Source organism: Nyctibius grandis, chromosome 14, assembly GCF_013368605.1.
Source record: "Nyctibius grandis isolate bNycGra1 chromosome 14, bNycGra1.pri, whole genome shotgun sequence".
Lineage (NCBI taxonomy): Eukaryota > Metazoa > Chordata > Aves > Nyctibiiformes > Nyctibiidae > Nyctibius > Nyctibius grandis.
In genome coordinates, this window is record NC_090671.1 from 5,067,973 (window position 1) to 5,080,833 (window position 12,861).

The 12,861-nt window shown below is 41.7% G+C and overlaps 1 protein-coding gene across 1 annotated transcript in view; it reads right to left on the minus strand.

Moving 5' to 3' along the window:
* PISD (phosphatidylserine decarboxylase) overlaps positions 1–10,082 on the minus strand; it is a 28,707-nt gene extending 18,625 nt beyond the window's left edge. The window contains exons 1-3 of the mRNA XM_068412349.1: positions 10,012–10,082; positions 6,381–6,475; positions 1,284–1,459 (exon numbers count right to left, since the gene is read on the minus strand). Of these exons, the coding sequence (XP_068268450.1) occupies positions 1,284–1,459; positions 6,381–6,475; positions 10,012–10,061 (321 nt within the window). The 5' untranslated portion in view covers positions 10,062–10,082. The remainder of the gene's footprint in view (positions 1–1,283; positions 1,460–6,380; positions 6,476–10,011) is intronic.
* Between the last annotated feature and the right edge of the window lie 2,779 nt (positions 10,083–12,861).

Below are 12,861 nucleotides of genomic sequence, written 5' to 3' on the forward strand. Positions count from 1 at the left end.
ATTACCCAATTTCATACCTAAAAGTCTGAACAATAATTTAAAACAACATTTGTTTTCAAGTATCAAAACTGAACTGACATTGCCTTTTAAAATAAATACTCCATGGACACTTACCAGTCTCTTTTTTAATCAGAACATAAAACCTGTTTGAAATAAGCTTCAGCAGGAAAAGAATATACAGAAGGCATTTACAGACACATTCCTCAGGAGCTATCATAGCCTAAGCTATTAGCACCTGGGCTGTCTGGATCATATCTGATTTGGGTCACTAGTGAAAATGAATTTAGGGATTCCAGCCTAGTCCCCCACAGGCATGTGGCCAAACCACTCACAAACTGGCAGTGTGCTCAGGAATGCAAAGAAAGGGGATGCTGAAGGTCATACTGAAGCATCTCCTACACAATCCTACAATCCCAGAACTTTTAACTCCTTGCCTTCAGGAATGGCACTGAAGCAGGCACTCACCTGGCTGTTTGGAAGAATACCACGTGAACTGTCTCACACGGAGTTGTACAATATACTTAATATTTCAAAGGAGATACAGCAGTGATAGGAAGTTATGAATTATTTCTTACTTCAGTGCTGCAATAGATATTTGACCTGTGAATCTGATATACATACTGCAATTCCACAATAATTTCCAAACTCCTTGGAATCCAAAGGAAAAGGGAAAAATCCCTCAGGATCAGCAAGACCCATTCCAGACCTAGGTGTTACCTACAAAAAAAAGGTCTTGCTATATATTCACAAAGAATTGGCTCTAACTGGATATAAGGAAAAAAATTTTCATTATGAGGATAATTAAGCATCAGAACAGGCTGCCCAGAGACGCTGTGGAATCTCTGTCCTTGGAAATTTTTAAGACTCGAGTGGATAAAGCCCTGAGTAACCTGGTCTGAATTCAGTGTTGGCTCTGCTTTAAGCAGGAGGTTGGGCTACACTACTTCCATCTGAATGATTCAATGCCTACCAAACATCTTTTTATTCAAAATACATAATACAATCACTTGATTAACTATCCCCTCTACCTCCAATTTCACAAGTATTTAAAAAAATAAAGTGTCAGCCATATTAAAAGATGGAGGAGACACCAGCAGTTCCTAATGTATCATTACATTGACTTCAGCCGAAATGATAGTTAGTTAAGTGACAGAAACTTCAGTTCCATGATTTGTCAAAAATCCATTGGCAGTGGAGGACGAATTAAACAATCCCTTGTGGAATGAAAGCAAAGGAGCTTTGCATCAAACGTGGCAGAAACAAAATTGCCCCAAGTTTCTTACCTCCCACTCACTTGCAAGCTTCACAGGCACCTCTATGCCCTTCTTCTCCAGCTGTTCCAACTTGTAATCTTCATATTTTTTGTATCCTGCATATCCCCCACCTGTAGCTATCAGAACATGGAAGGGGCGCAGGCGGAAGACTTGCCCTACCGGAGCAGTATGAAGCTTCTTCCTGTCTGTAACAGAAAAAAAAAAACAGACTTCGGGAAAGAGAACAACGGAAAGAGAACAACTACACAGTAAAGAAAAAGCTATTATGTGCAGTGAGGGCTGTCACTTTAGGTGATGAAAATGTGATCACAAATCTACGACACAGAAGGTATGTATAGATGCTCCTAAGTACTCCTGTTATTGCAGCTTACCAAGTTACTGAAACTCAGCTGATGAACACTAACTGGTCATCTATTTTTTTAACCTCATCCCCCTGCCCCTCACCCCACATTCCTCCAACATTCTTCCCCCAAAAATACATAAAATGAGCTCCCTGAAAGCACCGTGGAGAAATATATAAAATGAGCTGCCTGCAAGCACTATCATACTTTCCAATATGAGATCTTCTATGTTGTTATATACAGAATAATCAATTGCTGGGGAACAATCTGTAGTGCTGTGGAGCTTCATGCTTCTTGGTCGTTAAAGCTCTCGTTACAGTTAGGGAATCCCCAAATTGTACAGCTAACTGAAGAAGGAAGGAAATTACGAGCTGCTTTAGTGTAGGTTTGGTAAACAGGATAATAGGCTGTATTCTGCTGTAATACAGGTCACCACATAACAAAAAATGACATCTAGTATTACGTCTACTTCTTACTGAGAACTACCCAGGTCCTCCTGCATAACACAAGCCTTGTGTGTCACCTGTGAGGTACAGGTACCCACATTGTCACTAAGCAACAGGTCAGCCACACAGGGCAATCACAGCCGTGGGAAGTATTTCCCTTGCAAAATCTTCAGAGAAAACAAATATGTTCAGGCTTAATGGGCTGAGTAAGTATTAGACTGTGCTGCTTCTACCTGTATTACAGCCAGTCTGGAGGTTCTCAGCAATGAGCATAAGTCACTACCGGACAGCGAAAATGCCCAAGGGAACTAATTCTCGGATACTGATTGGTGTCATTTCCACAACAATCATTAACATGGATGAGCCAGAAGCAAAAACAATGGACTATATCTTGTTCCATCAATGTCATGCTTATGGTTTGACTATGAAAGGATGCATTAACAACCAAAAGAATTCAGCAAACACCAAATCTATTTCTAGGCACCCATAGAGACAAAGCATAATTGCTTGGCAATCTGGGAAGCTTTAGTTCTAAGCAGTAGAGTTGATTAGGATTCAGCTATTCTTCATCCATGCTGCAAAGAGATGCCAAATAAAAGTAATTCTTCCTCACATTTTGTTTTACCAAGATAGTATTTTTTCTCATTTCTTTCCTACATATGTGATTTAAAACACTGTTTGAATTATATATCCTAAAATACATCATAATATGAAAACAGCTTTATTCTTACTGGAAAAAAAAAAAAAAAAAATCTTATTTTCTGGGGGAAAAAAGCCCCAACAAACAAACAAGGCAGCAACTACAGTTACAGTTAAGATTCTAGAAAATATTCTGCCCTAAAGAACAATGCTCAATGAAGGACAGGGATCATTTAGAACAGCTAAATGTTTATAAAGAAAGACTTTTATTTATTTAGAATTTACAAAGACTCTACAACCTTTCAACTTTGTATCACTATTTCAACAGAAATGTGTGTACAGAGATCAAGGATAGTCTTTAGCCCTAAAGCCTTTAACTCCCCTCCCACCACATCTTTGGTTCTAAGCTAGCAAAGCTGCTCAGCTCTTTCACCAGAGCTTAGCAAATTCCCAAACCAAAACCCCTCAGCAGGAACAGCCCTTTCTGGTTTGTATCCAGGGAGAGGTTGTTTCTGCTTCAAGAACCTCTCTTGATTACACCGACGTGAACATTTCCCTTCCTATGCTGGAGACCAAACCATTTGATGTTCCACAAGCCACAGCAAACACAGTTTAATTTGTTGATAAATGATTTGAAGAGTTGAGTTTTCCCCATCTCCAGCATTAAGGAAGCAGCACTTCTGTAACTGGTATCCAAAACACGACCATTGCCAAAGGCATCCAACATGTCACTGTTAAGCTTTTTTTTGCCCTGACAAAATAAAATTCCACACCTTTCAGATATGAATGAAATTCATACAAGTTTACAAATTCCAAGACAAAAAGATTAGTTACTGATTCTGGCAACAAAACCATGTTCAGGCAGTTGGCGTTGTTTAGAGATTTCAGCTGACCATCATGTTCTCCAACGATGCTAACACTACTGCAGCTCTCTGGCAAGCGGCATGAGACTGTGGGGAAAGCTCATGTCTTGGCACATGAGCCAGTAGAAACAAGTCCAGGACAAAAGGAAAAAGGTGTAGGACTTTTAACATACTAATAAAATATTTTTAGATGCTTTGAACCCTAAATCTGAACTCCTTACAGATAAGGCTAACCTGTTTCGGATTTCTCTTAAACATTGAGTATATTCAGCAAACGAGAATAAAAAGAAAGTAACAATTTCCTTCTCTGGAACAGATGAAAAAGACTCATTCTCCCCCAGAAACATTAAAAAATATAGGATGAGAAAGCAAACTGCATAACCAAAGGCTGCTCTAGTCTATGCAATCAATACCTCAGCTGGCAAGGTAACAAAAACTGAAGACTGTACGCAGTTGTTATACTAATGTATACGAATTTACAAACAAATATTTATTAAAAATGAACACTAACATTTGATCTTCACGGCATTACCCAGCTAGAGTAACTCCAAACACAAGCACCATTTAAATCAGGTCTTAAACACTTCATGTAAACCTACTTTGATTTCCTGATTTATTAAAATTACAAGTACAGATTGAGATCTAAAAGGATATTTATACCTTTTCTTTCTTACAGGCCTGTTAAACTGCTGATGTCTGAATTCCTCATAGCTGATAAGAGTTGCACTACAAAGCAGTTAACACAGTTGAACATTTTCAACAAATTCCCACCTGGTATGTGCTGTTACTTTATTATTATCCATTATATGTTTAGCTTGATGTTGCCCTTCTCAGTCAGTCACTTCACGTCTAACTTTATTTCACTGGCTTTCACGTTGATAATGGATGTCATTTTAGCTGTCAGGCTCATTATTCATGACTATGCTATTACAAAGATCTCTCAGCCAACATCCACACAGACTCTTCCACATCACCTTCATGACATTGTCCAGCAAAGGAAAGATACAGGCATGCTTGGCCTGCTGCTTGGCTGTGCTGTCCTGCTAGACACACTCTAGAGCAACAGGACACAAAAAATGTGGCAGGACATGGGAAACCATTAAACTGATGTAAAAAAGTTTCAAATTTCAAAATGACAGAGAATGATACAATGTAGGTGTGGGAAGTACAGGAACTTTTGGCTCAGCAAGTTCATGAAGGTGGGGTTTTTTAATACAAAACCAGTCCTAACATGAATCTCTGCTAAATTGGATTGTGTCTTTAAAAAAGTAATTTTTCAACTGTAGATTCCTCAGAAAACTAAGTAGTGTGCAGAAGTTAATTAGGAAAAATAAACCTATGGTTATTGGATTTTAATTTGCTATACAAAGATCATCTTCACTACAAAAGTTTTAGATGTTTGGAAAAGTTTAAAAGTACAGATAAAGAGATTCCGTTAGATATGCTCTTCCCCAGAGTCCTTCTTCCTCTAGCATCTTAGTATCACAATATATCGGATTAAATTTGCTTTACAAAATATTCTACTTTCTTCAGTTGTTGAGAGTAGGGAGTACAGAGAAACATGAAATCCCTCCTTCTGCATACAGCTGACCTGATGAAGCTGAGAAAGTGACACTGTTGTGACATGACTAGCTTCTAGTTTACAGTGTGCTGTTAAGTTGTAACTTGCAGGGGAAAAACTTGATTCATTAGTGTGCTGAGATGGATGTGATATGAAAAACGTGCGTTTGTATTGTATTTACATACAGTAAGGCATGTATGAAGGATGCAGAGCTGCCCAGCTGCTGTAATGTTTGAACAAATTAAACAGCAAACTTGTTAAAAAACATATGTTAAAAAACATATATTGTCAAGGAAGATGGAAACATCCCAATATAAATTTCCCTTAGGAAAAAAAAAATTAAAAAAGAGAGAAAATAGAAATGTAGCAGCCATTCACTTTATTATCCTAGATCCTTTTCTGCTGGCTCTGTTACACAGGTTTCTTCAGAAGTTAAAATCCCAGGATGATCGTGTCAGAGTATCAAAGCAGCTTAAAAAAACAGGCAAATACCCTCAAAGGGGGTACATTAAAAGAGACCATGCGGGCAGCAGATGTCACAATGACAAAGCAAGCCAGTTACTTTCTGATAAACACACACAGGTATAATGCAGTGTGAGAATGAACAAAAATAATGAGGGAAAAAGCCCCCAGAAAATTAACAATTGCGTGGCCTATTAATAAGCCCCAACAGAGATATTCCTGATTTGGGGGGCTGACATTCCCCCAGATGGGATCAGCTCTGCCTTTGCAGTTTTAGTCAATATTGCTCTGGATACCATAGCTGTCCAGATTTGCATCTCTGCAAGGTTCCTCATACCCATAAAATCATTCTGGAACAGATGGCACTTCTAAAAGAATGGAGGAAAAGCTTTCAACCATGGCTAGGAAAGCTATTTGTATAAAATGCTCCTCTTGTTAAAAGAAATTATTTCTGGTTTTGTTTTCGTTTTTTATTTTATTTTTATTGTTACAACATTTGCTATCCAGGTATTGCAAAATAGCTGAGAAACAACCAATAACACCTCACACGGAATCCTATGAAATAGCTAAATACACTCTTTTACCCCCTAGAAAACAAAACACCAAAGGAATAAAGCATAATTTGCAAGCTTGTGTCTATGGAAATGCCATGAATTGAATTGGTCTCTGATGCTGGACTCACACTTCTGCTTTAATCTCAAGAACTTCATATTCACCAATATGTGACCGTAATTTGCCTGACTTTGAGTAACCCTGAATTTAAAAACACTGGGTAGATACAAGCCTTCACTTACCACTGAAAAATGTCCTGGAAGGTGGCTGCTTCCACAGGACTCCAGTTCTAACACGCAGGTTCTCGCGTAAAAGGAAGTTACAGCTAGTCAGCAAACTGCAAATACAACAAACAGTTGCTTAAGTACAAATGTTTAATAATGCAAATGTAAGCAGTTCAATGTAGTGATAATCTTACATTCAGAAGCTGAGTAACACAGAAGGAAAAGTCTCCTCAAAGTATCATAAAATTTCCACTGAGCCTATTCCTTCCCTACAAAACCAAACACCCCCCGACAATTCAGCTGCTCCTGCAGATATTTATTTAATGTTGCATCTATTTTATCTTTTCTTTTTCTTACCAAATACTGACATATGTTCCTCTTGGGCTTCATTCTATTGTAACAGTGATACTCTTCTGCGTATTGTATGCACTCATCTTGGCAATAGCCCTTTCTGGGCAACTAGTTATGTTGTCATTATGTATCATATCCTGGCCTCTTTGGAGGTCTGAAATAATTTGTGATCGTGAATACAACCCGAGTCTTTTAAAAAAAGCAAGCTAATATAATCTAATTTCATCTTGTTTTATGTGCTGCCCTGGCCTACGTGTTTAGTAATCTTACTTTTTTTCTTTCCTTTTTTTTAAATAAGTGACTCTAGAACTGATGAGAGTTACTGCTCTCTAAATCTGCTTCCAATTTTAACATAGACCAATTTTATCCAACAGCATGCAAACAACTCCTTTAAGGTCAGTAAATTGCTTGTATTTTACTAGGGAAAACAAAAATGTTTAAAACGAGATTTCTCTACTTACAGGGAAAGGACAGAGCACAAGCATCGTTACCTTCTGTAACAACATGGCTAACGTATTTATTTCCATCCAAAGGTAATGTTTATAATGAGCAAAGTTTAATTAAGCTGTGCTGATCAAAACAAACTCTGCTTGCAAATGTAGTGGTAAATTTTGTAATGATCGTTTAGCACTTGGGATTGTTCCATCTCCACCAGGCTGCTACACAGGTGTGCCATTTAGGAACCTCCTACAACTATCTTAAGAGATGTTATGAGTTGGGTTCATGTATCTCCTTCCTCGCTATGCTGGTAGGGAGGAGGAGTACATAGAATAGTTAAGGATTCTATGAAGTAGTAATATCATTTATTAGACCAACTGGTATAGCTGGAAAAGTAAAAAGGCTGCCAGGCACAGCAGCTCTTCTTCAGAATTTGTCTGACCACCCTGTACACTGGTGAACTGTAATGCGAGTGGTTCTACCAGTCTGAAAACATATAAAATAGACTTATAACTGGCCAACACCGGGAAAAGGTTCAACCAGGATTTTTCATAAGTTTAATACATAATATTTAATTTCACATTTCTAATAAATCTGAGAAGGATCCATCCAATTGTACAAGAACTATTCCTGTTCAAAGTCTGTAAACAAGCACATTTAGACAAGTACTTGAAGACAGCACGGCAACACCACATCCTGCTGTTAAGACTAGATCACAGGCCCAAGCCAGGGCTGGACAGAGGCAGTGTTCTCATGTCAACAGGCTCAGTCCCTTGGGAAGAACCAGGTCTGGCAGGTCTTTGTGCAACGCACTCCTTCCCAGGGTGCAAATGCCCCAGCCGGGACACCTTCATTTGGCCCTCTGACCTTTCATCTGCTCTTGATCTGATAACACGCCGAGTACAGAATTACTTCATTAGCTTACAAGCTATTACATCATTCAGGGTGATTCGATTCCAGGAAGTGATTATTAAGAAATTTAAAAATTAATTTCAGGTGTCTACTGAGTTATATATAGATGTTATCTCTTTATTTAGAAAAGGAGTCTAAAAATAGCAGATTTTTGTCTAGAAATCACATAAGGGTACTAGTAGTCACTTGCTAACAATGTTTTAATGTTAGCCAAGGAGAAACAGCTATAGTTTTCACTTATCTCCATAACACAGTGTCAGTAATATTTCACTCTGCCCTTCAGCTTCATGGTCTCTATTAAAAACCACTGTATTAACCCAAATATGACAGGACAGTCCCTCCCTAAAATATAGATTTCTGTAACCAGGTGCTAAACACACCACACTGCTGCATCACCTCCCAGGATATTACTTCCTCAGTAAGACAGAAAAAGCATCCCACACTGCTGCAGAACCTGTATGTTTCACATAGCAACATGATGTAACTTTATCGTGAACAATGAGGTCAGCTGATCCACGTGGGTCACACACCAGACCTACACTAATTTGCGGTATTACAAGCCCTGCTTTACAACATACTAAAACACCTGGGGTAAAAAGAGTACTTGCCCATCAGCAAGCTGGGAGCCTGTGGGCTACTTCTAAGGGATTCAAAAAAACTAAGAACTAATCCAGTTAGCGTTAGACTTAAATTTACCAGAAAAGTTTTAGAACCCTAAAAAGTCAGGGAAAAAAAATATTAAAACTTAACTACAGCCTAAAACACTAGTATTCTCAAGACATATATTAGTCTTGATACATAATAACCTAAAAAACCCCAAAATGCACAGCCAGAACAAAACTAGCTGTACTGGCTTCACAGGAGCATCCAGGAGCTGTTCATGTTGCCAAGGGAGAGCAGGGAACCGGGACTTGGTACTTCAGCAGACAGGTCATCACAGAGGAAGGATACAACAATTAATTGCAGACCCTAAGCTCTTAACAAAACCAGTTTTTGGTGCCCAACATGGGAAAACCAGTCTCCTCCTTACTCTGAAATCTGTATAAAACAGGTAAAGATGCCAAGACTAAATGGTTTCCTGTCAGCCCCACCTTCCCTGCTCCTGACAGCCTGACTTTGACGGGTACAAGTGTGTAGGAGAGCGCTGGCCTCCTGCCTCCGCCACCCAGCTGGAGGCTGCCGGAGCGGGAGCTGCCGGGATCCCACGTTACCTTCAGCCGTGGCGAAACGAGGGACAACACTGCGCTGCCGGGCACCGAGGCCAGACAGTAACAGCATGCTCTGCGCACGGGGAGTTTCCTCCAGGTTTTGAGAGAAAAGGTGGAGTAAGGGGACTGCGTATTCTGTCTAAGAACACAGAACTGTGTCCTAGAAAGAGCATTCTTAAAACCGTTCCACTACTATGAAAAGCACAAGCTTTGAGAGTATCTCCTGTGAAGGACCGTCGGGTTCCCCTCACGGCCGGTCCTCCCTGGGGGTTACATAGCCTTAGCTGCCCCCACCTACCAACTTCTACTAAACACTTACACGTTGACAACTATAGACTGTGAAACTACGTTAAAACTCTAAAGGCCACACGCTTTTCTTTCTTAACAAAAATGTAAAACCTTCATCTTTCTCTCCAACTCGGAGAACGATGACAAGACTCCTCGCACATGCCCAGGGGACAGGGCCGAGGCACCACAAACAACCACATTCTCACCCCGGCAGGGAAACGTCAGCGAACGAGGCCGCTGGAGAGGAAGGGGCGGCTGCGGCCCCCGGCCCGGGGGAGGCTGAGCCGCCACCCGGCGCCTCCTCACGCCCCGCGCCCCCGAGGTGCCGGCTGTCAGACAGCGGCTGCCGCTTCGCCCCCAGCTCTGCCGGGGCCGGTCAGCCCCGCGGCCGGACAGCCCCAGCCCCCTCGCCGTCGGGCAGCGCGGTGCCGTCCCGCCCGCCGTGCCCGTACCTGCTCCGCCGCAGCGCAGCCGCGCCGCCCCGCGTTACGGCCGCCGCCATCTTGCCGCGCCGCCGCGTCCTCTGCTGCGTCCCGCGCGTGAGGGCGGGAGACGCGCGGGGGGCGAGGCCAGGCGGGAGGCGGGGCCGGCGCGGCTGAGGGGGAGCGGGAGCGCGGGGCGGGCTGTGAGGGGCCGGGGGTGGCGGGAACCTGAAGGGAGCGCGGTGTGTAGGGACGGGACCTTCCTCAGGGGAGATACGGAATGGGGACACGGGTACGAGACTGTTCCCCAAAGGGGGATGTGGTGTGCGGTGAGGGCTGTTCTCTGGGGGCTGGGGTGTGGGGACAGGGCCGCCCCTGAGGCGATGGGGTGTGGGGACAGGGCCGCCCCCGAGGGGACGTGATGTGGGGACAGGGCCGTTTCCCGGGGGATGTAGTGTGCGGACAGGGTTGTCCCTGAGGGTTTGTGGTATGGGGACAAGGCTGCTCCACAAAGGGGGTATGGTATCAGGACAAAGCTGTTCCCCAAAAGGAGGTATGGTTTGAGGAGAGGACTGTGGTTGTGGAGTCTCCTTCTCTGGAGATATTCAAAACCCGCCTGGCCGTGAACCTGTGCAACCTGCTCTAGGGGAACCTGCTTTGGCAGGCAGTTGGACTAGGTGATCTCCAGAGGTCCCTTCCAACTCCAACCATTTTGTGATTGTGTGTCTGCTTCTTGGGGAGTTGAGGATGAGGCAGTTGGGGTTCAGCTGCTTCCCAGCCTTGCTGTTGAGGGGCAGTAAGTCCTTGGCCACAAATATGGGAACACCAGGGATGTCAGGGCAGGGATTTTACTGGGGGGAACACAACACGGGACAGACAGAATGCTGTTCCTGCAAGTGAGATGTCGGGCAGGGTAGTGCAGTAACATCTGTTCCTACTCTGGTATCGCTTGCCTGGATCCTAGCAGCACAGAGGTGATTTTATAGAGTTATTTGGTTTCCACCCTCTTAGATGCATCCCTAGATATATGCATAGATGCTACGTTACTGGGAAGTAGCTAATTGCCGTTTTCTGATGGTAGCAGGGGAGTAGTTTCATAGGGTGAATCAGTAGGAAAAGAATTCCAGAGTCCTGCTGCTGTGTTCCCACATCCTCAGTGCTTTAGAACATGGTCCTCTCCGCTGACCTGATTACTTTACATTTATGATTAATGTTTGTTTGTTTTCCTGACTAGGCCTAAATGAAGTCTACATCATCTTCATATCATTCTTCTTTTTTCGTATCACCACAGGCAGCAGCATAGTATCTGCATAAGTATCTTAGATATGTACAGGAAAGCCTTTTATTTTTAAATATGTAAAATTTGAGCAGAGATCCAGATGCAGCCCTCATGTAATAGTAATAATGTCAGGGGATGTACATATATCCTGCACTAACATAATGATAGGATTGGGAGGACGTAAAACCGCAAAGAAGGTGGATTTGATTCTGTTGGGTGCTTTGCTACAAGTGTTGCAAGAGGCCTTAGCTTTGATGTCTAACTGCACCCTGCTGGTGGGCCTGACCGACAAGTTTTCCCAGAGGTGATTCAGGAGTGATTCAGAGGTGTAGTTAACTGAAACACACTTGTTTATAGTGTACATTAACTGACATTGACTGAACTGATTAATGATCTGTCTTGAACTAATCTTTCTCCCTGGAATTAAAAGTAAATATGTGGACGTTTAACTATTTTAAAATTACTTTTATAATGTGTTTTGTTCTTACACCATTTGTGTTTTTTTAACATCTGATAATATAATGTATATAAAGATTATAGAAACTGCACTCACTGAGGAATAAAACATACTTCCAATAGGGTACTGAGCTGTGCTAGACCTGTGCAGGTGAGCCAAGTTGAAGGGTGGATTAATACCACAGTTGTTCTCTTAGCAAATGAGAGAATGGAGATTTTAGGACTTGAGAACATTTGTTCAGGGAGTGCAGGAAATAGTGAGAAGTGTAATTCCTTCTGTGATTGCATTAGTGGGAGACATAACACCTCAACAAATGTTGCAGACCTAGGGAGGGAACTTATGAAACGCAGAGGTAAGCAATGGAATCCATGTACATGAATGCAAAAGAAGCAAGTGGGGAATAAGGACTGTGAATCACTAGGGAAGAGTATATAAGGCAACAAAAGAAATCTGGGAAAAGTATTGGCAAAAATACATGAAGCAGAGAAAATACTAAGAAAATCCATAAGATGAAGAAGGAAAACAAAACTAGGAAAGAGACTTTCTTTCTCTGGGACTCTGGGAGTAGTCAATTCTTTCCTGAACAGGAAAGATTAAACCACGTTAACAATATTTTATGCATCATCAGATCAGTTCAGTATGCACACTTCTGCTTTTATATATATATATATGTATTTTTTTTCCCTGCTGTAGAATTAATGGTATTAATCATGGCTGCTGTAGAGTAATTAAGAGGTAATACTCCAGGCTAAGTATTAGAAAACAGGGAAATAAGCCAGTTTGGATGAGACTGCTGTGCTGGAATGGAATGAAGAGAGTCAAGAAAGACAACAGTGTCCCAGTTCTGTTCTGAATTCTTAGGGAGGCATAGGATTACTTTTTGTTTAAAATTACTCAGTAGATAAACCATTATCAGGTGAAAAAATAAGAAGGACCTTTCAATATTCTGTAGAGAGATATGTTCAGTAGTTTGGACAATTCACTTAGCTTTAGATACCTTTCTTGTAAGATAGATGTAAGTCTTACCTATCTCCCAAAGGTATTTTGGTGCCTTTTGAAACAGGAGAAGCACAATTTATTTCAAAAGCAGAGGCTTACATTTCTGCCTATGTCTGTTCATAACAAAGCAGAAAATGCACGGATA